The sequence below is a fragment of the Chlamydotis macqueenii genome, chromosome 1 (assembly GCF_036417535.1).
Source record: "Chlamydotis macqueenii isolate bChlMac1 chromosome 1, bChlMac1.mat, whole genome shotgun sequence".
NCBI classification, from domain to species: Eukaryota; Metazoa; Chordata; class Aves; order Otidiformes; family Otididae; genus Chlamydotis; species Chlamydotis macqueenii.
In genome coordinates this window covers 153637855-153663896 of record NC_141556.1, presented here as the reverse complement: position 1 = coordinate 153663896, position 26042 = coordinate 153637855, and the positions used below count along the sequence as shown (strand labels likewise).

The 26042-nt window shown below is 38.0% G+C and overlaps 1 protein-coding gene across 1 annotated transcript in view; it reads left to right on the top strand.

The window, feature by feature from the left end:
* MYO16 (myosin XVI) overlaps positions 1–26042 on the top strand; it is a 385808-nt gene that overhangs the window by 336831 nt on the left and 22935 nt on the right. The window contains exons 30-33 of the mRNA XM_086741186.1: positions 2777–3023; positions 4893–5200; positions 7027–8229; positions 25484–25642. Coding sequence (XP_086597312.1) covers positions 2777–3023; positions 4893–5200; positions 7027–8229; positions 25484–25642 — 1917 coding nt within the window. The remainder of the gene's footprint in view (positions 1–2776; positions 3024–4892; positions 5201–7026; positions 8230–25483; positions 25643–26042) is intronic.

The window sequence follows — 26042 nt, the reverse complement described above, 5'->3', positions numbered from 1 at the left end:
TTTCACATAACCCAGATCCATAGACTACTTGAATGTCGGTTGTTCTGATCTTTATCCTTAGATGAACTATAAAGAAGTAGATATTCTTCTGCCCTGGGGGTGCTAACCTCAATTATTTTGATTTGCATAAGTGAGAATTATTTTAGATCTAGATAAATGAGGAGGAAGTTCAGAAGACAATCTTGGTACCCATACAGTAGTAGATGAAACTGAGCAGTAAAGGTCTAGGAGATGACAATTTCATTTCACAGCATTTTTTGAGGTTATGAAATTGTGGTTTTTTTCTATGTTGAACTGAAGACTAAATCTTTCAAATGTTCTTATAGAGAAGAAAGTGTGGTGAAATGTCCATCTTCTAATGAAAACACGAGCTACTTAGTTTATGAAAATGTGTGCAAAAGGAAAGAGAGGTATCTGCATGCTGACTCTTCCTGGCAAAACTTTGTCAAATGTTTCTTCAAAACATCTCAATTTTGATGACAGTGCATAGTTCAGAGTAGCTGTACAGTCTCTAAATGCTACAGCTAGATGTAGTGGATATAATTTTGCTGGACCATCCTAGCAAGTTGCTCAGCATTTTTCATGCCTACTAAAAATCCTACCAGAGGATTGGCCTCTGTTTCCTTTTCCTAACCAATCTTAGTGGTGTTGCTGACCATTTTTTTGTCAAGGTAAAAGTACACACATACACATGACACTTTTTAAAATGTTACTTTAAAATACCGGCTTTTTTCCAAAGTCGTCCAGGATTTTATGCTTAACCATTTGTCAAATGCCGTATCTGCTCTGCAGCAGATAAGATGAAAGAAAATACTGGAAGGGAACAATTTTTGATTATTAAGCTCTTTTGAATTTTTCGTACTTCTGAGCAGTGAACTCTGATAATGCTATATGCGTGTATTCATTACCACTGCAACAGCAACATTATGAATTCAAACTGAGTAACGTGTATATCCAATGTGAATACTCTCATGAAATTTTCAACAAATAATGTACTATCTATACCATTAATTTCCTTTTCAACTAAATAGTATTAGTGCAATAATGTTTCAGGGTTTCAAGAAGTGAGATTTTATAGAATGTAACTAAAGGGATTGAAAAAGGCATGACTGGCTGTGATTCTAAAAATGTAAACCTTCAAAGTTCTCCATTATAAAAAAATCTCAAAGTATAAGAACTTGAATATTTCCAAACCCAGTGAATTTTAGATAGGAGCATTATTAGTATACTAACATTAACCTTTCTTCAACTTCATTAGCTGCGAGCTGAACATCCCTAGAAAAGATCTTATTTTAAATATCTAAATGAGAACATAGAAGGTGGTAGAAAATACTTTACATTGCCCTCTGTTTTAGCTGTTTATTTCATTTAATAACATTTTACATTCATGGAAAACTAATTGTGTCTTTCTCTGTTTACATTTTTCCTTTAGATTAATTCAGGTTGACTCTGTCATTTGATGTTCTTCTGCGGTGTTCCTAAGACTGAAACTTTATTACATTGTTAAAAAGGCCTAGTGCATTTTAGCATTTTTCTACTTTCCAGTCTTAACATTTTCAATATTTTCCTCCAAATTCAAACCAACATCTTATACAGGCTACTGCTTGCTGGCTTCACTTATTAAAAACTTTCAGTGACCAGAACGAGAGTAACCATAATAAGCAATGTTTGATCTATTTTTGATATATGTAAGCTGATGTACTGAAAATCAACAATATTTCAGGCAACAGGCGAATAATTCTAAAACATGTTCTTCTCTGTGATGTACATAGCAGTTATTCCAGATCTGGAAAGAATCAAGATCTTATGGAACTTAAACCTGCCCCTCTTCCCTGCAAATAAAGCATCTTGAGTTATCTCTTCCTTCTAAGCCAAAACACTCAGAGGATACTAATACCACCCTGGTGCAGGTGGAGTGATTAATTTGGTGCTGAATTCGTCATGGCCATGGAGGTCCCTGCACCTTGTGTTTCTGATCAGCTGGGTACTTCTGCAGATTCAGGGAATAAGTTGAATAGATTTTGTTGTAATGAATGTACATAGGAAAGTAGTACAGAGGGCTGTTACAGGAGATACACCAAAATCCCAACATAAGGTGTGAAAAATAGATCTAATAGATATATAAAGCTGATGCAATGCAGATGAAAATTTTAAACTGAAAAATGCAGATGCGATGTGACAGATACATTTGAGAAATTTGCATTAAATTCATCTGATTGTTTTTGCTGAAAGGAAATGAGCAACAAAAGGTCTGTAAGTCTCATTAAAAAATCTTGTGTCAGTTCTGATTTTTTTTTAGGTACACTGAAATATTTGAAACATTTTTTTTTTAGGTTGACTAGAAGCAAACAATCATTTAACTCCTACTATAGTCAGTGCAACAAGCATTTATTCAGGATTTTATTTTGAAACAAATTATCTTTTGGCCTTTGCGGTATAAATGTATGCCTTCACAATCTGTAGCATCCATTCCTGTTTCCAGTTGTAATATAATGAAAAATAATGTTTAGTTAAAATACACATTTTGAGTTGTGATAGCTCAAATTTTTTAATTAATTTACTATCACTACTTTGTTCTAAGCAGTGACAGTAGAAAACAGAAAGAGTTCAATTTCAGTATGTTATTTATATGCTGTCACAACTTTTGTTCTTTGTGTAAGATGTTGACTGAACTTATTTGCTCATGTTTTCAGCAGAACATACAGTAATATTAAGTTATTCACTAATTAATTAATTGTCTTTCTTTGGTCCAAATTTTTTCTTTCTGTTACGGTAGTTATAAGAGGATTTCTAGCTCGCCAGCGCTTGCTGCAGAAGATGAACATCAAACAGCAAGAGGTTACCTCAATCAAAAGCTTCTTGCAGAACGCTGAGGATATGGGATTGAAAACATACGACGCCTTGGTCATTCAAAATGCTTCTGACATTGCTCGGGAAAATGACCGGCTCCGCAATGAGATGAACGCTGCTTACCACAGGGAAAAGTTAGAGGCTAGAAATAGACCAGAAGAAGGCCACAAAAGGTAAGATGGGGAGACGTCTACTGTGAGGAATTAAAGCATTTCTTCAGTTTTAGTGATTTCCTTCCCTTCTTAGAAAATCACAGAAATTACTGAGGAATTGCAAGAGGATTCTCAAGTATACACTTAACCCAAATCAATGTTAGACACTATTTTTTTCTGCGTATCAGGTAATTAAGTCTGGAAACTTAAGGACACCTCTTATATGGTATTCAGGGGACACTGACCTTTATAGGAACTTATTCAAGTTTCTGAGGCATTTTTTTTTTACATAAATATTTTTTAATTCTAAGATAAATAGATGACAGTTGAACTTCCATCCAACCAAACAGCAGAAGAAAAATTCCTCTAACTTAAAATTCCAGCACTGGGAAATTGCCAAGATAATGAAAAACTGCTAGTAAGGCATTAAAATACAGTAAGGTCCAAACTAAGAAATCCTAATTATGCATTGAACTAGATAGATTGATTGTGAGGAAGATTCTTTCCTCTTATTTAAAAATAGGCAAATGGTTTTTTATTTAACTGCCATCAGAGTTTTCAGGAGTGCCTATTTTACAAATCTAGCAAATGCTGGAGAGCCTTTCTCTGGGAACTTGAGTCTCTGATCTCTTTTCTGTCAGACACCTGAATGGACAGAGGTAGGATTTGCAGTTCATAGGTATGTGTCTGTATCAGGAATGTGTCTATAACTTGCTGGACATATAAATGTTTTGTTTTTTTTTTTTTTCCACAGGAACTTAATTTTCATCCAGAACAATTCCCTTTGCTTTCATTGCTTTTGTCAGTGACTTTTATTAAAGTGAAAATGGCAGTGCATCTGCTTAATTAGCTTCAAATATCCCAGTGATTACATATTGAAGGAAATGCCTTTGTAGGAAAGACTGTAATTAAACATTACAGTGAAAACAAATTATCCACTGAGCACCATGCTTTCATCTTTAGCTATTTCATTTACTACATGGGCAGCTGGCTATATCCTGTGCATGAATTCCAGCTCTGATGGTGACTTGCAATGCAGAAATACAATTTAAAAAAAAAAAACAAATGCCCAGGGATTTGTTTGTAAAATGACAGCATAGACATCTTCTATCTAAACATTACCACTCTAAATTAAAAGGTTTTCAATGTTTTGATTTTTGGAAGAATACAATGTTAGAAGATTTTTTGTTAAAAATCAGTTTGTTGGAAGCAGCTGATAAACATAATTTCTCAATACATATTGAAATAGCAAAAGAAAAGGAAAACATTAGAATAAGTAAAACTCCAAAACTGCAATTGGAATAACTAAACATAATGTCATAATTAATATTATTAAATTGATAATTAATAATGAGGCTTAAACGGGAAGGTACATAAATATCTGGGTGGAATTGTTCAAGCAGCCAATGTAGCTGGTTAAAAAGGTCATCTAATATTTTAAAGATTTGCATTATCTAAATAGAATTTATAGTTGTCTTTTTAGAAAAAAAAAATGATAAAGACTCAGCATTTGCTGCCTCAGTAACTTTCTATTAAAATGGATTTCCCAGAAATTATCATTCAGATTGAAAACCTAGCTTTTGATTGTGTGTAACAATCAAAGTGTGAACAATACATTCAGTGAATGTCTGATCAACAATATGAAACTGCCTAAGGAAGGCTGCATTTGTGTGAAAAAAGGCCAGTGTCCTGATTTATCATGAAACAGGAAATAGAAGAAAGCTAGCAGCTTGATCTGGATTTGTTTGTCAGAAGATTACTACACACATCCCCTTGACACAGCAGGGGAGTTGTGAGATTGTTTATCAGAAAGCTGTTGTTATGTTTGCATGAACAGGTTCATTGTTATCGCTTGAATAATGCATCTGGGCCTCTTTTCTCTGTTTTCAGAGCTGAAGACAAGGGTGGGAAGGTCTCTGAGGACAGCTTTGCCGGCTGTCGAACGCCTAAGCACTTTCATTCCAGTTCTGTCCCTGTCCCCATGGCAGTGGATGGCTTGGTACATTCTGTGGCTGGGTCATCCATCAGATCCCCCTCCTTGCACTCTGTGTTCAGCATGGACGACAGCAATAGCCTGCCATCACCAAGGAAACAACCTCCTCCTAAACCAAAGAGGGACCCCAACACGCGACTGAGTGCTTCGTACGAGGCCGTTAGTGCTTGCTTGTCGGCAGCTTCTAAGGAAACTGCTAATGAAGGTTAGGCATAAAGGGAGAAACAGTTTCAAATGTTACTCTAGGTTATTGATTTACTCTTTTCACTTTGATCCTTTTAAAGACAGTCAAGTGCCTTTGAAAAGTCCCACTTCCCTGAAATATTTTAGTGGCAGTAAATAAAATCAATTTGTCATTTGTTTCCAAATCAGCAAATAGTATTCATGTGTTTTAATAGCCTAGTTTGTCAACAACCAAAACCTATTTGCAGAACTCCCTCTAGAGACAAATGATCTCTGTCAACGTGAGCTATTCTGCTCACTGACCGTTTTATTTCACCTTTTAAACTATATGTTAGTATACCTTGCATCACTAAAACAGAATGCTCAAATCTCAAATTTCACCAAGTTAAATATTAAACTTTCTCCTGCTTTTTCTCGATGTTCGCATGAATAAGTTAAGCATTCAGTGGTTTATGTTTGTGTCAAAACTTGCTTACATTGATTTTTTTTTTGTTGTTTAGAAGGAAAGTGCTGTGAAAGTCCCAAAGTGTTTCAATGCATTATAGTGCATTTAGAACGATTTTGAGTTCAGTTGTTCTATTCTCATTCACCCTGGAGTGAATGAGTAGAAGGTGAAGGGGAGGACTGCATTCTGCTTTTCCTTGATAAGCCTGATTTATCATGCTGTGTGTAAAGGTTCCTTTAGGCTTATCAGGGAAGATTCTTCAGGTTGGGTTTAAAACTATGTATTCTCTAATCGTGCATACAATGGATGGAAGCTGTTCCAGCTCCCTTTTGCAAAATAATTACTGTTTTTATGTCCAGTTCATTAGATGCAAGTCCTTTTCTGTACCCTCTTCCTTGCTCATTCAAGCTCTGTGTAAGGAAGATGAACTGTGTCCAACATACTTTTAAACTAGTATGCCTTAAGGAGCTCTGTAGGGGTTTTGACTACTTTCTGTGCCCAGCTCTGAAAGACATGATTGATTTAACCCCAAAAGCTCTAGCAGAAGTCTTTGAAAGAATGACAATTTTTATATGTCTGTGATCTGAACATTAAAGCTTATGTATCACTCACAAAGCAACTTTGGAATTCTTCTCATATGTATGAAACAATGGGGCCAGTTCCCCTGCTGTATACTCATTTTCCAATTATTATTTTGATTTCCTGAGTCTTTGTCCAAAACCAATTCTGATTTACACCTTCTAATATTGATCTTAAAAGACCAATCACCTAGGTATCTAGTCTCTCCACGCCATACATGCCTGGAGGCTGTGAAAAGACATCTAGCTTAGTTAACTGTATACTCAGTTGGAGAATCGCCCTTAGGCTATGGGATTGCCTATCTTTATAAATTATTTCCACACTCACAGTACAAAAGAATAAGAGATAGGCATCACATCTGCCTATAATTAGACTTCTATAGATATTACATAAAAGGAGGATACTTCAGTTACTGGCAGTAACATGGTGTCAAGGTCGCACCGTGCTGAAACTCCTAGTTAAAGCTTGCCTCTCTCCCTTGGAGCAAAAGGAATAACGAGCACGTGTTTCCATGTGTTACAGCCCTTGCAGTAAACATTTGGATTCAAAAGATACCTCCTCAAGTGTTCTCATCTTTTAGTGGAAGTAGAGATTACCAAAGCAGATTATAAACACAAGTAGCAAAGGTTTGTGGTTTGGAAGCTGAAAGTTCTACATTGCATTCCTTGAAATATTTATACTTTCAACTGAATCCCTGTGTTTGTGACTGCAGCTCATTGTCAAACTGTATGGGCAAAATCTGAAGGCTTAAAGTACTAGACCTGTGAAAGAAAAAAAAATTGGCTTTGATCTGTTAATAACACAGACCTTTTTCACTTTCCTAGTACTGACCCGTCCAAGGCCACACAGTGATGACTATAGTACCATGAAAAAAATACCTCCCAGAAAACCAAAACGAAGTCCCAATACAAAACTTAGTGGCTCTTACGAAGAAATACCTGGCCAAAAGCCTGGGGATGTAAAACAGGCAAGCACAGTAGCTAAACCAGGTGTCTATGATGCCGTGACAGTACAGAGAGCAACTTCTGCTGATGGACCACAACATGGAGTGCTGAGTCTCTATATGTCACAAGAGGAGGAGGAAAATGAGCCCGTCTATATTGAAATGGTAGGGAATGCAATTAAAAGCAGTACTACTGAAGCAGAAAGCCCAGAACAAGGAGAGTCCGTATATGAAGAAATGAAGTATTTTCTACCAGAAGAAGGAAGCAATGGTAATGGAATAATTCCAGTAATGACTGGATCTCCTCCTCTGTTGTTTGAAAGAAAAAAAAGTGTTAATGTTGAAGATGGAATATCAGATGGAAATAGTCAAGTGGCTTTGATCTATAAAGACTCATGTGACATTCCAGCCCCTTTCCCTAACTTGCTCCCCCACAGGCCACCACTTCTTGTATTTCCTCCAACCCCTGTCACATGTTCACCTGCTTCTGATGAATCACCTCTAACACCACTAGAAGTCAAAAAGCTACCTGTCTTGGAAACCAACCTGAAATATCCTGTGCAGTCAGAAGGCTCCAGTCCATTATCACCACAGTACTCCAAAAGCCAGAAAGGGGAGAATGAAAGACCAGCATCTCCAGGCTTGGTTGTGTTCAATGTTTCCAGCAAAGTGACTCCTCCTTCCACACCACCTCCTCCTCTCCCACCACCCCCTCCTCCTGTGCCACCTCCTATTTCCTACCGGGCTTCCACACATTTTGCATTTCCTCCAGAGACTTGTGCTAGTTTTCTGATTAATACAGGGAAAACAGGTACAAACTCAGATCTGTCGAAAGTACCTCAGAGACCAAATCCTGCTCAGCTTGGATGCTCATCTTCTCCATTCTCCAAACTGCCTTACTCCCCAAAGGTGGCAAGAGCAGATCACAGGAAATTGAACTCAACTTCATCATCTTCATTTCCATACAGCCCTACAAACTCAAGGTCATTGACCAGTCCCCTTGATGAGTTAACTAGCTTGTTCAACTCAGGACGGAGCGTGCTACGAAAATCTGCAGCAGGACGTAAGATCAGGGAGCCAGAAGGTAAGATAGATCTCTGTGCTTCTGTGTACTGTATTTCTTCTGCACCAAAACTTTCTTACATTGGAAGCTGATAGAGTAGGTAAAAACACAAATCAAAATCACCATTTGTGGTTTTCTTTAAAGAAAGATCTATTCTAGTCATAAGAAACACAAATATAAAATACATTGCATATAAAAATTACAGTTCATCAGTTTTTCTCTAAGATGTCAACTTTTCTTTTACCAAAGTGTTTGCATGGCACAAGTTTAAATGGATTATTTTTAACATTCCAGCAGTCTCAGTAAAATAAACACAGATGTTACATCATGTGAAAATGAATTTATGGTATCAATCTGTAGAAATACTTTGAATGAAATATATGGCTAGGTTTCTAGTAGATAGTATGTACTTTAATTTGAAGACTTTCTTTTAAGGTTTAATTATTTCATTTCTATTAAATTCTGAATTTGGTGATACAGCCATTATTTTTCTCCTAAATAAAACTGAGACAGAGACTAGTGCAGAAAACTATATTTATTTCCTTTTTCTATCCCTTTATTCTTAGCTTTCCTGTCATTTACATGCACTTATGTGCATACCCAGAGATTACTTGGTAACCTGACTTTCTGGCATCTTGAAAACATCTTTTGTATCTAGTACAAAAGCCAACTGTAAAAAGAAGCAAAGCTTGCTGTTTTGCTTAATATCTTTGAGACCACAGCCCTCAGACATATTCACTAAATTATTTAGCTTGTCAGGGTAATAAGAGGTTTAAAGTTGTTGCTGGAACAAATCTATGGATCTTATGAATACTGAAAATTCATCCTGATGTTAACAGATTCAATTAGCTGTTCTGTAAGAGTGAGATGTTTCTGACCTAACTTTGTCCATCTAAAAGCTCAATTTGTGGGCATCAAATCCTTAGGCTCTGAAGAGAAAGTCTTTTTGAGGGTTTAATTCCTCCTGTATATGTTTCTCCCTTGGGTATGAGGAAAGCCTAGATGATTAAACTGGTGAAGTTGTAACTTCTAAGTGATTAAAGTTGAAGTAAATTCTGGTTCTGCATATCAGTCACAACACTGAGTCCAGTCTTCACATTACTTTTCTGATTTGAAAAGAAGTTTTCTATTGAAAATAGTCAGTGCACTGTATACAGAAACTTCTCTCCCTAGTAACATCTTCCAAAACGTAAAATCTTGTCAATTTAAAATTCAGAGGGATAAAACCTCTATACTGTTTTCTCCACTTCTTCACTTCTGCCTGTCCAAACAGCTTGTCTTAATCAGAAGCTGTGTGCAGTGTGTTCAAAATGGACAGTATGAAGTCCTGCTTTTGAAATATAAAGCAAAACAGTAGAGAGCGGGATAGATTATCTTGTTATTCATCATCCATTTTCTTACATATATACTGTTCCATTGATTTCAGTATCATGTCCTGATTTATGCAACTATAATAGAGCAGAAGCAGATGATTGTGTTTATCCTGGATATGTGTGTGTATGTCTATCTGTGTAACACCCTATCTCTTTCTCCCTATGAACCTTGGCAGCCTTCAGCCAAAACCGCATTCAATCAAATACAGCATGATATAAAGGTCTCAAAACTAACTGAGTTCCTGCAGGTTTCCTGAAAGTTAGTGGCTAGGTGAAGACCAGACTTAAAAGGCTCCTACCAGTTATCATAGAAACCATGGTGGACAGAACCCTTGTGAGTCCTCCAGACTTTGAAAAAGCTTTAGCTGGATGTTGCATGTTCCTAGATTCTGAATTCAATCAACCATGAGCTATAAACTGGGACTTAATCAGTTCTCAACCTCAAGAGACTGTCTTTTTTGTTATTCTGAGTATATGGATTGATGAAATTTCTAAAGGTGATGTTGCAGTAGTTTTGCTTGCTTTGGCAAAATTACTTCCTAACATTCAATGCCTATAAATGTATGTAGAATGTTTTGCTGTCTTGTTTTGTTTGGTTTTTTTTGTTTTGTTTTGTTTTAAGTTGAGGGTCTTGTTTTATTATCTAGATAATACATTTCTATCTACTGGGAAGTAACTGTTAAAGTCAGCTCTTTGGATATGTCTTCTTGAGGATCTCTCAATGTACCTGGTGAGGAAGTGTGGTAAGCCTACTCCAGCCAAGCCACAAAACTGACCTTTACTTTAAAAACAAAAATGTTTCTTTGGGATGGAGAATTTTTACGAACTCAATTTTCAACTAAATGTAACCAAGATAGAGTTCAGCTTGGGTCTCCTCTGGGTTGAAGCTAGTGCATTAACAGAGGCTACCATATAAAAACTCTAAATTTACCTTTCACATGGAAAATGCTGTACTTCTAAATATTTCATCAAGGCAGCACTAAGTATGAAAGATCAAAGTTCAAGGAAGATATACCATAAAAAACTTGAATCAATATTTTATGAGCTAGGAAGCTACTGTATAATACTAAGTGCAGTTACATAGGAATAGTTCAATGATGAGCAGATAGATTGAAAGTAACAAAGAAATACAGGTGGATGTACGTGTGTGTTTTTAAAATTTTCCTTTTTTTTATGTGCTAGGGTAACAGCTTGAAAAAAAATATAAATTTTATTTAGCCTCTAATGCAAAGTAATAAGATGGCATTCAGCAGAATGGACTCCGTTATGTAAAACTAGAAGGTGTCCATGACTTACCTTCTGATCTTTTGTCACCTATTGCCTGACACATCTTAAATTCCTGGGAGACTCCTCCATCTCTTCTTTTTGTCATTTGTGGTATTTTATTTATAGGAGATGATACAGTTAAAAAAAATAGATTAATTTTAATAGAAATTCATTAAAAGTGAAGACATGGCCTAGAGCAGCACTTGGCAATGCACAATTTCCTGTATTTCTGTAAGTTATAACCTACCAACAACCTTAAAAAGTAAAAACAGAAAGTAAAATTGTGGGCCATTTTGAAGTCAAGGAGAGTTAGCTGTGGGAATCAATAAGTTTCTGTATGGGATCATCACCCTTTGAGATAGAAGCTTCCTTGCCAATAAAAGTGCAATACAGACAGATCTGCAATATGCCTCCCTCTTGCCTGGAGGAGTAATTTCAAGACCTGAGAACACTAATGTCCTTTTGGCTCCTGACCTCTCTGTGAGAAGTGATCATCCAGAATTGCAATAGAATGGATTCATGGTTTTGCAATGGACTGCGGGCTTACTGCTAACTGAACTGAGAGAACTCTTCTTTCACACAACCAACAAAATAGTAATCAAATGGCAACAATATTCATTACCTGGTGGCCTAGTCTGACCATGGTTTTTTTGAACAACAGTAGCATCTACTGGTTCAAGCAATGTTCAGGATCACAGAGTATGCAATTTCTTGCAAAATACTTTACCTGTAATAGGAGAAGTTATCTGCTCTGCAGAGCTTATAGTTTAAATAAGCAAAACTATAACAGGTGAGAACTGAGATAAAGTGATTTCTCCATGACTGAAAAGAGTTGCCACTGAAACTACAGCTATATTGTTAGACAGAGTTTTCCTTTTACTCCATATAAAACATGACTTCACTGTAGTTAAGCGATTATACACACACACTTTTCTTCCAGACTCCCCTGTTTCTAGACGTAGAAACTTTAGTTTGCAAGACAAATAGAAATGGAATGGCCGTGTGCAGAGGCCCTACTCAGATATTTCTAAACAGGACCTTAGATTTGAAACTAGACTGCATGAAACCAAATTCAATACTTGAATCACAAAACCACACTCTCTAGCAGAATGTACAAATATTTTAAACTATTCAACATATAAGACATGCTTTATAGAAGGAAGAGTCAATGTCATGTTCAACCATTTCGTATTAAATATTTGTGGAGCAAGGACAGAATTTTCTTTGCCTCAACATGGATGAAGGATACTCAGATTACTAGGTTGTAGTGCTATTTCTCTTGATTGGTACGGCTGATATTAAATTATTCCATACAAAGGAGAATCGTTTCAGCTTCAGAACAAAAGATGGAATAATTCCCACGCCATCATCCATGCTCAGATTGGCGGAGTGAGTATTCATGTGGATTCTAAAGGGAAAGGAGCAAAGGAAATACGATCTTCCCCTAGCCTGGATGAATTTCCTTACCATCAGGCTATACAGACTTATTGCCTCCTCTCCTTCCTGCTTGTTGAGAAAAGATTGGCATGGATGCTTGACTTCTGTGTCTGAGCAAAAGAAAATGTGCAAGCTTGCAACCCCAGATTTAGATGCCTAAGAAATAAAATTAGGAAGACCTTTCCTTTATGTAGGTCATCTATGTATAGGCTTCCAAGTTTTGTGAATTATTGTTGCTGTTTCAATACAAGGAGATCTGTATATGCAAGTCCATACATGCTTCAGTGACTGATTCCTTTCCAAAATAGTAACAACAGAGGTAGGTTGCTTCACATATCAGTGAATTATTCCACATTCTCCAGTTTAAGCACTGGAAGTCACAGGAAGATAGTTACAACTGGCAGGTAATGCAGATATTTAGACATCCCCAGCTGGGACTGAAGCTTGCCAAATGCTCTTTGTTGAAACCAGCTCAAACTTGGAAAATCGCAGGATTTGATGTGTGTTTATGGGGAGTACTGTCCCGCCAAAGGCAGGTATCCCTTTGATAGCTAGTAAATAATTTCCCTCTGTCAGCAGATTAGAGTAAGCTGTTGGGCAGCTAACGTCTCCACAGTGGATTGCAAACTAAATACCCACTGGGCTTTCGGAGATGAAATCCCAGTCCCTTATCCTCTAAGCCACTCAGCTTTTCCTCTTAAGCAACTTAATAAAGATAAGATTCATACCTGCCTCTCATTGTTCCTACATTATATGGGTACAGTGTAATAGTTTTACTTTCTTTGTGGCAAAAGCTAACAACTTACAAAAGATGAGCAATACAGAATCTGTGTTGTCACCTTTTATCTTCTTTTACCTGTGGGTGCTAGAGGAATGATTACATGAGGCATTTGACTTCTGTAAAGTCTTTCAAGTAAAATTCTCAAAGCATTAAAACTTTAATGAATTAAGTTTCACTGCACTTCTCAGAAAGAGATTAATATCTGTTTATATAATTGCATTAATTACCAGGGAGTGAGAGTGGCTTTCTGTGACTAATTTTCAGATTAGATATCTAAACACAGGAGAGTCATCACTGTCTGATTCACTGTGGAATACTTGCAGCTCTCGATCTGAATCTCTTGCAGTAGCTACAGAAAAGTGGGAGAAAGCTAAAGCACTGCTAGTAAGAGTTTAATCTGAGTCACTAAAAAAAGGCCCATACTTAGCCAGTCATCGATGCCCTGTGCAAAGGAGGAGACAGAAGTGTTAGCAATACAGTTGCCATCCAGCCTGTGCTGGGTGATTTTTCTGAGAAAATATTTGTGATTTGCATAACTGCAGAAGAAAAAGGGCTTAGAGGAGTCTAGAGAAAGTGCCCTCCATTCCTGTTTGCAAAATGTCTAAGAACTTTTATACAGCCTGAAAGATGTCACCTTAACCTGCAGTCTTCTCATTTATAAGTCTGCCATTATCTGGATAATTTCTCACAAAAAAAAAAATCTGTTGTTTTCAGATAAACATAATATACCGCAAATAATTTTCCATTTCAGAATCTCTGAAAACTAATATATTTTACTGCTGAAGAGGTTTTTTGTTTCTGTTATTAAGGTTTTGTTTTCACTGTAGCATTTCTCTTCCTGGTTGATTTCACTGTTTGCTCTTACAGCCTAAATTAAGGTAATGTGTAATTTGCTTTGATTTTCTTTCTGACATGGAAAAGAGGCTTTGTGTGTGATTATCATACACAATTTTAACCTGAGGATTATTAGAACAAGTCAAGTCTCATTTGTATTTCAAATGAAAAAAGAATGGATATTGTCATAAACCTTTATTATATTTATTTTGCATTTTAAATGCTTGAATTGAAAATAAAATCAAATCCTTAGCACTCGTCTACACATTTCCAAAGCCTGTATGTAGTCCGACAGAGATTAGAGGAGACTGTGCAGCCCCAGGATCACACAGCAAATATCACTGCATTTTTGACATGATCTTATACTGTAAGTATCTACAGCTGTCATAAAAAGGATCCTGAAGTCGATAGACCCTTGGTCTGATCCAGTACAGGCTCATGTTGATACCTAGTCACTGCTTAACAGGAAAGAAGCTGAGAGGAAGTACTTGCACAGACTTTTCTGTACCTTTTACATGGTCCATTTCTGAGAACTGCAGGCATTCCTTTTAAATTCTTTTTTTGCTTTCTTTCCATTGGATTGGATTTGCTTTGTGTCCCCTTCATCCTGTCTGATACTGGAGCACAATAACCACACTGTACTACTTCAGCTTAGTGCATTTCAAGCCCATAGATTTAATAGTGACTTTGATCATTCAGGTAGACATTTACAGAATTATTATTTTCATAACAATCTCTTTTCTTCACCATCTGTTGCAACATTATTGTTCTAAATTCAGCAATGGTTTGGGAAGTTGTCTCATTACTAACAATGTTGTGGGCTTCTTTAGATAGTAAACAATCTTCAGTATTGTTTACTTGTGATCCAAGAGGCAAAACCACAAAGGACTTTTTTAGGAACCACTACATCACTAATTGCAAACCAAAGATACATTAACCTGAGAAATTAGGCGTATCTGAGACAACAAGGAAATTGAATTGTAGCACACTTCCATTCCTGATACAAACCAAGACTATGTCTATTTGCCAATAAATGTTATATAACTTGATTTTACAGGACTACAGATGTTTGGGACATAGTGAAAAATGAAAATTGAACACATATTTTAGAGGAAAAACTCTAATTACATTCTCAAGTTGAGTGAGAAATCTGTTCAGATGATTTTAACTTACTTACATCCATCTCAGCATTCAATAACCTTTTGCATAGAGCCTCAGTAGAGAACAATAATTTCACTTCACAGAAGATAGCAAGACTGTGATATTTATTTTTGTTTTGTCCCTGGAAGGAAAATCAAGCATTCTGAACTTCTGTGCAAAAATAAGTATTCTTTCATGTCCTGTCTTTCAAAAATGTTTGGAAAGTATTGAAATGGTTTGCCTCAAACATAGTAAAAATTTTATTATTGGAAATAACAATTAGATGTGTTGACCTTTTATTTTTGGACCTAGATAAGTTCAAGAGTGGCCATTTCAACACCAGTCAGGTTGTCATTTAGGGGTATGTCTACACAGCAATGAAAGATATGTTATAAACAAACCAAGCTACTTCTAAACTCACTGGCTCAGGTATCCAAGAGCAGTGCAGTTGTGATTGTGCAAACTCTGGTCTCTCAGTGATGACCAAAAGTTCTTAACAGGATTTGTGCAGCTCACCATGAAACTCGGTAGACCCACAAGTGTGGATTGTGTTCCGGTTCCAGTGTCAGCATTTTGTAGGGCTGGATGGACAAGCAAAAGAAGACATTTGGAAAGAGATTGGGGAAAAGTATTTGGTCATAAACATGAGGTTGCCCTGACCCTCATACTTTATCCACATCTCTGCACTCTGCTGTTGAGAGGGTAGGAGAGTGTTTGGAAGTGGAGCACTGGAAGTAGGAATAGCAGTTTCAGGCATGTCTTCTCCCTGGGCCCACTGGTGAGTGGGAAAATAAAGAAGCCTTTAAGTTCCGTGCTCTTTTGGTTTGAGTTTTCACTTTATTTTAAAATGAGAAACATGAAAATTAATTGTATCCTTTGTGTGGTGCAATTTTTAAAGAAAAAAAATATGAAAAAATAGACCCAAAGTGACACGTATCATTATTTCTTTTAGCTCTTTCCTTAAGGTGTGGTTGCAGTATGATGCTTCCATGGAAGTGGTATGTAGTGACAGTCCTTAGCCACAGGTTGGCTCTATTTATGCACAGTATGGATGCTTATCACACTGCATTGTGATAGCCATATGTTCTTGCTTTGAGGTTCATGAATGTATCATTGACCATCACTGTATCCCTGCAAAACGAACTTAAAAACAAGCTGAAGAAATATCTAAATTCAGTGGTTTTTTTTAGATGCTTACTTTGAAAGCAAATTGGGAGTGTGTCCAAGAGGTTTTCATAATAGCCACCCCTGTTTGGTAGGCAGGATTACAGTACAGGTGTATCCAAAAATATTCCTTGGATTGTCCCTCAGGATCTGCTCAAAAAATTTATCTGCCCAACACAGTCTCTTATGCTAAGACTTCTGTGTTGCAGTCGGTGCCAGAGCTGGTATGAGAGAGATCCTGAAAAAATCTCTGTAGAAGTATTCTGTGGGAAAAATAAATAGAACTGATGTGATGCTGTTGGCAGTAGCAAATCCCTGTCTGTTTGTTTGGTTGGGGTTTTTTTTGTTTGTTTGTTTATTTTTACAATATTTGCAACTGTGTTTGAGGGGGAGGAAGGTTGAGACAGTGTCTCATCACATAATTCCTTCCAACAGCAGCTAAAGCCCAGCAGTAATGGCTGTTCTGTTACTGAGATACCACACACAAATGTAAACAAACTTAAATGGCTGCCTTCAAAAAGAACTGCTGCATCCACATTAGTTGGAAGGAAACATTTTAAAAAAAAAGAGAAGCTGTGTTTCTTACCAAATTGCCTCCTCCTTTTCCTGCACACCAGCAGTTTATTAACCACACAAACACAAGAAATAGACTCTTTGGTCAGCCAATCAACACACCTAACAGTAAGTAAAACTATTTACAGAATAAAATCAGCTGCTTTTTTTTTCCATATTAGACTTGAAAAAGTGGGGAATATGGGAGCATGGAGGGAATAAATGCTTTTCCTAAGGCAGGAAATTGTCCCAAGCCATGCTGCCTTCCTTCTTGCCGTTTGTGGTTAGTAACAGACCTCAGAAAGGCCTGCAGAGATCAGTTCATAGAGAAGATGGGGTGAGTGAAATCCCCAGTCTCTGGAACATGTGCACTGGCTGAACTCTAGCACACTTGCTGCATTAAAAAGATATTCCAATTTCTTCCTCAGATATTATCAAGCAGGTGAGGTGGCAGCCTGTCCAGGTATTCTTCATCCATTATCAATATTTAAGAAGGCTGTTTTCTCCACTTCAGCAGTGGTATTCTTTGTTTTATGCTGGGAACAAGCCTAATTGAAACAATCCAGAGTCCTCCAGACAGGAAGAGCAGTCACTTGTGTTATCTATCTCCCTCACCAACTCTGAACATTTACCTGACCCAGAGATGTCCCTAACTTTACTTTTAGGAAGGAGGGAAAAGTTTATAGCTTGTAATGATTGTCACTAAAGTAAATGTAAAATAAGAACACTATCTTCCCACCAGCACAAGTCCATCATTGAAAAAAGCAGAAGAAACCTTTCTGTTCTAGGTGTACACTTTCCATAGCAGTGAAGTGATTTACAAAAAAAAAGTGATTGAGCTGATGGTTCCTGGGGACTGAACCAAACCTAGGAGCTCCTGCAGTGGCTTCAGTGACTTCCTTCTCACTACCAGCCTTATCTTCTGAACTCTGCCTGGTCGGTGTCACACTAACACAATGTTCTTCAGAGGAGCTCTTTACCTCCAGCAGAGTGAGTTTTGTCACTTGATGTTCACTGTGGCCTGCATCTCCCCTCTTTGCTTTCCAGTGTTCGTACAGAGCTGCCACAAAAGCAGCTTCCCAGAGCAGTATTTACCTGCTCCATTGAAGAATGTGGCTTCTGGAGTGGCCTATAACAACATCTGATAGCTCCACTTACACAGCTCAGAGAGAAAGGGTACTGGAAGTGACAACACAAATTCATTGCTGCCTATCGTAGGAGCATCATTGCAGGGAGAAATCCTAGACAATCGCTACTGTGAAGGCAGGCTTTGTGAGGTGAAATAAATCAATGCGTAATTATTGCCTCTGATGGCAGCAGCAGCCGGCAGCAGAGCTGTGAGGGTGAGACAGGCAGTACGCGCTAATAGGCTGGGGGAATCCTGTCTTGACAGTTTTCATCCTGCTCCATTTCTTTCAGCAAATAAGATGCATCCGTTTGCCTCCGGCTCTCAGCCGACAAAGTAAACAGTCATGCTACAGCAGGTCACAGTGTGACTTCATGGGGATAAACCGAATTGCTCTGAAGCAATATGCATTTATCCAGCAAAAGGACACCCAAGACAACATGTGCTGAGGGTAGCTAGCAATTACCATGGACAAGGAATGTCTCAACAGAAGTCAGAGCAAAACAGGAAACACCAAGTGCAATTGTCAAGGTGGAACTAAACTCAGTGGTAAACACTCAAGCCAAAACAAAATAGCCTGTTCTTATTTAACCTTCCTCTCCCTTTCCTTCGTCAAAAAATATCTGCATAATTTCTGCAGTTACCATCTTTTTTTTTTTTCCTCACTTCACAATGTCCACTTACCACAGTAAGTGTAACAAATATTCAGGGTTGGCTGCTAAGATTCGGTGTATTGCCGACTCTCCGAAGAAAGAGTGAGAGCACAGATCAGGAATCCCTTCTGTCTGCAATGTCTTGTCTTTCACATTCTGTTAATAGGATCCATCAGTTCTCTGTTATTCACATGTATAATGACAAGCTGCTTCATTTGAAATTTCCATTTAGCTGGATGCCAGCCACAGGTTTCAAGGAAATCAAGCTATTTAGCTTTTAAAACCCATGGTTGCCCAGGTACAAAAAGTTTTTCCTTCTGTGAAGGATATGAATTTATCTGCCAGAATGTATGAGATTTCCAGATTTGTAGTTCCTAATAAAGTGTGAAAAGCTGAAGATCTTGATAACTAAAACCATATATCGATTATTGGTTACAGAATGTCATGCTTTTCATGAATGAAGAAATAATGTTTTGTGTTATCCTGCGATTTATTAAAGACATTAAATGATAAGAAGAGGACCTATTTCCCCCTTTTTTCATATATTTCTTTCTGTAGTAATATGTTATATGTTTTTGTAGGTTTGGTTCCTTTTTGGAAAAGCTTTTAAGCTTTTTCCGCTAATATTTGTGGTTCCTGTTTTATGAGGCTTATATTTTTGTTAACCAGGTCAGAGATTGTTTCTGCTTTAGAACCTAGATACACCCTGCCTAGCTTGTGGACCTGAAATTCCTCAGCTGGGAGCTCAGCCTTGGCTCTCTGTTTAATTAATGAAAAGGGACATGTGCCTTGAAAGAAAGGTCCAGGTACAAGTCAAATCAGATCAAGAGGGGTGTATGACTTCCATTCACACTAGAGCAAATCTAGGGAGAACCTGCTCTCCCCATACAGTCGGGATGAAGCTTTTAAATGTGCCTTCAGCAGAAACTGTACAACAGTTCAGTGCTCCACTAAACCCATGTGGTTTGAGGTTTCTTTTCTTACATATTTTTCCTTTTTTTTTTCCTGAGATGGACTTAATTTTGACCACTCATTTCTGATTGTGGTAACTAGTGCTGCGAAGGTGTAGGGCTATGTCTGTTTTAGTAAATGAGCCAGTGCCAGGGAACGTCCTGGGTACGGCAGCTCAGTCCTCTGCGCGGCCAAAGTGCCAGAGCAGTCCCTGGCATGGTTTTGGATCTGGTAGGCTGGCTCCCTTCCAGACAGATCTGGTCATAGTGCAGGAAATGGCACAGCCCAGGGATTATTCCCAGTAGACAACTTGGATGCAGCGTCTCTGTTGTGGAGGGCAAGAAAGTGGAATAGCATAGATGTGGGTCTCTTACCATTTGCCTCAGGGCCAGAGAACAATTACGATCACATTTGAATTAGCAGGATAGACAAAGCACAAGGCTCTCTGTATTTACCCTGCATTATGAATCCCTTGCTGCTTTGGCAGTGCTGCACAAAGCATCCAAGGTAAGCATGAACCTAGTCCAAAACCCACTGAAAGCAGCAGAGGCCTTCTGTTGTTATTAATGAGTTTTCAGTCAGACTGTAAATGAGCACTAAATGTTAAAAGAAGAAGTATTTGAAAAAAAGAATGTATGGGAACAGATACATGTTATGGATATACCTATTTTTAAAGAAAGGACAGTAAAAAAAGGGTTTTGTCAGAAAAGAAAAATACAACCCAACCAGGTGAGTAACTGCTGGGCTTTTAATAACATACTATTTTTTCATGTCTTGCTGCACAAAGACTCTATGGAGATTCCACCTAAATGCTGATATCAGTCATTGATTTATACTTTGCTTTAGACTTTATTAAATAGGCTAAATATATAATTTCCTTACAAAATTATTAGTTTCTGAAAATGTTTCAATATTGCACTTTAATCTGTCATCTGAATAGAGCCTATACTAGGCCATTTTCTAATTTGGTGATAACAGCATTATTTCAGCCTAAATACTCCTTATGAAACGACTATGACATTTGAGATCCTACATTTTATATATGAGAAAAAAGAGCCTTATAATAGGACATTTGGAAGTCATAGCTCAATTAAAAGAGTTTAAGTTATTCTTTTGACAAAAAAAGTTATGTCATGTAGACTTTCAGTGCATTGAGTTTCTTTTAAGAGTGAGTTAATGATTCAAAAAAAAAAAAAGCAGATCTATTAAATCATTTTCATTATTGCCATACTCTGACTTTTCTTTCCAGAATAAGTAAAATTTCAGTCCATCCTGTGCCTTATGACTTTGTCATGAGTTTTAAACTCAGTCTCTACCAGGAAAACTGAGAATAACAAGCAAATGTGGATTTTGTGAGCTGCCTCTTTTGTGTACCTTTGCTCTTACACTTTTCAAGTAACGTCGATGTAATTAATTATGGGTTTATTGGAATACAGAGCTTGCTTGTAAGGAAATAATTGTTTGATTTGTCATACTCTGATTAAAACCATTGTACATGTGATTGCTTCCAGCTATTAACTGTGCTGCAGTTGAGGGGCAAATTATGCCTCAATCTAAACATCCATGCATCCTTGTAGTCCATAGATGCTCATTAACTGCAAGATTAGTCAGAGCAGAATTTGACTGAGTGAGAGAGATCTTTCTGGCAAAGTCAGTTTACTGAAATAATAATCCAAATGCTGTTCACTGTTGCAAAGAGTCTGTAGGTTTTCACTTGAAGCTTGTATTCCTTTTATACTCATCAACTCCCACCATGCTCTTACAGCTCTTACAGCTGATACCTCTCTGTAGTCTCTCACAAGTAGGCATGGATGACTCTTCAAATAACATTTATTACTAGCTGAAAACTGTTAAGGTGCTGTTATTTAAAAAAAAAAAAAAAAAAAAGAAAAGAAACCTGGTAAATCATCCATCCATCTGGTGAGAACACCAGAGTGCAAGTCTGAACAAAAAGCTGACATTCACTGTGTTGGTGAAGATGTTCAACTGTAGGCATGATAGTTTTTTCTTTTCCTCTCTCCTGAAGTATTTCTAATTGTTTCAGAAAGTTGATAAGGGTCCACAGTATTCCTGTCTAAGATACCGCTGTGCAGTGATACACAGTGTGGAATAGAAATATTATGATAAAAAGTCAGGAGACACCTTTGTTGTGCCCGTGGATATTTTGCATAGAGTGGAGGCAGGACAGAGAGGGACACCCCAGCACAGAAGATAAAGTCAGGGCCTTTTACCTTGTTAAAGCTTATTGAAAAAAAAAAAAACAAATGAAAAGATGTGCACTTGGGAAGGAATTACCTCTTATAATGATACAGGCTGGGGACAAACTGGCTGGGGAGCAGCTCTGGGGCAAGAGTGCTGGGGGCCCTGGGAGCTGGGCAGGAGCCGGCAGCGAGCCCTGGCAGCAGAGATGCCAGCAGCATCCAGGGCTGCATCAACAGGAGCACAGCCAGGAGCTCAGGGAAAGTGGTTGTCCCCTCTGCCCAGGGCAGGACAGGGCTTGTCAGACCACATTTGGATAACATGGCCAGTTTACTGTCTTCCCCAGTGCAGGAAAGACACTGATAACCTGGAGTGAGTTCACCCAGTGATCCTCAGGGATGGAGGGTGTCCCTGTGAGCAGAGGCTGGGACAGTGGGGCTTGTCCAGCCTGGGACAGAAACAGTTTCGGGGGCACCTCACAGCCACCCCAGTGCCTATGGGGAGGAGATGGAGAGGGGATAGCCGGGCCCTTCACAGCTGTGCATGGCAGGGCAACAAGGTACGGCAGGCATGAACTGACACAAGAGGGGTCAGGCTGGGTAGAAACCTCTCCCCATGAGGACAGAGAGGCCAGGGGACAGGCAAAGGGAGGCTGGGCAGGCTCCATCCTTGGGAGTTGGCTGGGCAAAGCCCTGAGCAACCTGGTCTGATCCCACAGCCAGCCCAGCTTGGAGGAGAGGTGCACGAAGGACCTCCTGAGGTTCCTTCCAGCCTGAATTACCCAGTGATCTCAAGTAAGTTTTGCAGCACTGAAACAGTACACTGGTTATACCTGGCTAAAGCATCCTCTTGTTGTCTTATTTATGGATAGTATTTTCTTCAGAAACTCCCCTATTTTACCCAAAGTCCAAAATAAATAAACAGTACTTGTTTCCTAAGGATACACTCTGGCTTCTCCATGAGTCTTTTAGAAGTTAGCCAATGTATGCAGTCACACTTTTCCACAGGCTCACATGACTCTGCTCCAACAAGGAGCTGAAGAGGCCTATATATAGAAAATTAGTACAAGTACCTTTTTATAATCCAGATTATTTTGAAACAAAATATAGGTTTCTTTCCCACCCCCAAGATTAATTGAATAAGGCACTATGAAGTATATGTTCTCTATATGGTCTTCTGTTTAGAAATTGTGTACATTTCTTACAATGACTGAATAGAGCAAATGTGATAACAGAACTCTATCTAGGTAGCTGTCCCAAAAGATAAGCTGCATATCTGTCCACTACTTGTTTCTGCCAATTTAGGATGATATTTTAGCTCAATAGTAGCTATCCACAATTCTTTGTAGTATTTCATCTTACAGATAGAAAGGAGAAAATACAACCTTTTTTTTTCCCCAAGAACCCTTCATGAATGCCATGAAAAGATATCAATGTACCTATGAAACAAAAGGCTTCTGCAAATTGGAATGCAAGAAAAAGTCTTCCTACTTGCACATTCTCAAATGAATTGCAGATGTCAGGCGAATCAATAAATCTCTCGGATATCAAGAAAAATAAGGATCCCAGCCATTTCCCCTGAGACTTTATGTAAAAGGTGGCACAATAATTATGTAGGTGGAGTATGATCTATAGGCAAGTGCACTGACTATTAACATCTAAAAGTGACATTTCCTTTTCAGACAAATTTAATATGAGCTGCAAAGATGCATTTTACAGTCAACTTGCTTGTACAAAAGCTAAATCAGGCATGCTTTTATAATTGTACTGTATGCATTTTCCAGCTCAGACTCTAGTTCTGCTGCCTCTCCCAAGTCAGTTGCTGTGGATAGAGCTGGCCTTATTTTTTCAATGCATAGCACATTTGCCTAAATACGCAGTTTATAAAACAGTGCCACTGAAACATTCCAATCAGATCTGGCAACAAATGCTGTTAAGGGAATGAGGGCAAAGGAGGGAGCAAAACCAAAAAAAAAAAAAATCACATTGAAATGTTTTATTCTGACAGCTTGGAAATGAACTTTTTGACTTTTCAAGACAGCTTTTTTGTTAGAAGCGGAAATGTAAAGAAAGATTCAGAGTTAGATAACTGAAAGCTGAGTGAAACTAGGAAAGGCCTTTTCAATGAAACGAAACATTTTAAGTTAACCAGACTGGGTATACAGTTTTCATTTAATTAATTCATTTTTTAAATGTTGGTACTTTGTACCAACTGTACAACTGATAGGTTGTTTTGTTTTTTTCAGTTCAGGCATAAAAAATGAAAAGTTGGCCATGCAGTCAACATAAAATTTGAAAATCTGTAGGCAAAGTATCTGTTACCTGATGAAAAAATGTTTTTTCTGTCCCCTTGAAAAATGCTCATGTCTTTGAGGCTTATAAGAATATATTGAATCTTTGGGACAGCTAAGAAAATCGTTGGAAGTATGGATGAATGCTGTAATGTTGGTTTTAATAGCTCGTCTTTTGACCGCTATTGGTTATTGCTGTTATAATGACAAAGCTTAAATAGACACAACCAAAATCAAGGAATAGCTCTTTGAGAGCTGGCTTAGAAGAAAAATTTCCATTTTTGACTGCTTTGCACCCAGATCAGCCATAATATGTCAGCCCCACAGCTCTGGCCAGCTCTCAGAGGGAGTGGAAAGAGTTAGGAAAACTGAAATGGAGCTAAATAGGGAGAGAACCGAATTCAACTTTGTCTTCTGTGAAAAAAAAAACCTGATTATGACAAGGAAAGAGTATGTGTGTATGTTCACCAGAAAATGAAGAGAAATGCAGAAAAGAGAGAGAAATCCACCAAAAACTGAATAGCCTTGCTAGGGCAGCATTTCATGCAGCTTCATCAGCCTTGCCATGCAGGGATGGAGTGGGGATAGCTAGGGATACCTGGATTGCAGTGAGGGTCCCTCTTACCATCCCCTGCTCTGAGCCTGCCTCCAGCCCCTGAACTCCAGTTGGGAGCACAGCTAAGGGCTGAGCCGTGGTTCATGTGGCATACTGGGCTGACGAAGCCAGGCAAGCTCAGAGCCAGCTTCAGGCACTTTGCTGTGAGCTGTTCTGCTTTGCGTGGATGTGCCATTGGTCAGAGGAAGAAGAGAAGGGTTTTGCCCTTCTCTTTGGAGAAATGCCTGTGTATTGCATGCAGCTTGAGAGCTCCTGCAGTATCAGGCCTTCTCTTGGTATCTTGAAGAAATTTAACTAAAAGGCTATGACATGAAAAATTTGAACTTTATAGAAAATGACAATTGATGGCTGGAGAACCCTGAGGCAGGGTAAATAATGCCCACATGGAGGCTCTGCTGGGAGGAATCTTGCTACATAAGGTTTCATCTCAAAAGCCATTTCGTTTCTTGTGGGAGGAGATAAGAGAAAAAAATTAACCCATATTATAGTTGTTGCTAGTATCACCTAATACTATGGTGAAAGGCATTGCAGTGATGACAGTGGTATATGAACTCATGTGAAATAGAGTGGAATTTAAAACAGAGGCAATACAGACATTTGTTGAGTTTTATCAGTTGATATTTGTGTGAAAAGAAACAGTGCAAATTAAATTTTGTTAATGTCTCACTTCCATAAACATTACATGGCTACAGGTGGAACACTAGCAAAAAAAGAAAAACCCTGCAAAAATCAGACTTAAGCCTTCCACATTTATCACTGGACTTGTGAATTTAGTGATTACTTAAATTAATTTGATAAAGTAATTTGGTTTCTATGTGTTAGTTTTTTTCTACTTATATGTGAAGGTCACTAGTTAATAGGAAGCTGATAAACTCTTTCTCTGTTTGTGTCAGGTGCTGAAACTAATCTGAACTTGAGGAGCAGGGAAGATCCAAATACATCAGATATTGGATCAGAAACCCAGGATAAAAATGCAAATAATCATGGAACTCAGTCATCTAATCCACTGTCCAGTTCTGTGACTGCTGAAAATGGAAATTCAGTATCAAATGGTAAGCAGTTTTTAATCCCAAAGCTCTTCTAACATAAAATTACTGAAGTGTTTCCTTGAATGAGCTTTTTAATATATAGTCAAGCTGAAATCTTCCGAGTTGTGAAATATTTGTGTTTCTGGAACCAGCTTAACTTTGTATGTGTGAACTGATAAGCCCCTCTCCAATAAAAGCTGAATGTGAAGAAAATAAAACAGCCACTGTTGAGGAATTTGTAATTAGCTCAGCTGCAAGTCTATAAGCAGCCCAAAGCATGGAGGACTGAGATTTGAGATTTCTGATCCTATAATCAATACTAATAGGACAGAAAATGGAAAATTGGGATCTCCCTTTGCTACAGGTGCTGTGCTAGTGAATGACAAATCGTTATCATTGCAAGAAGATGATCAAAGTTGTGCAA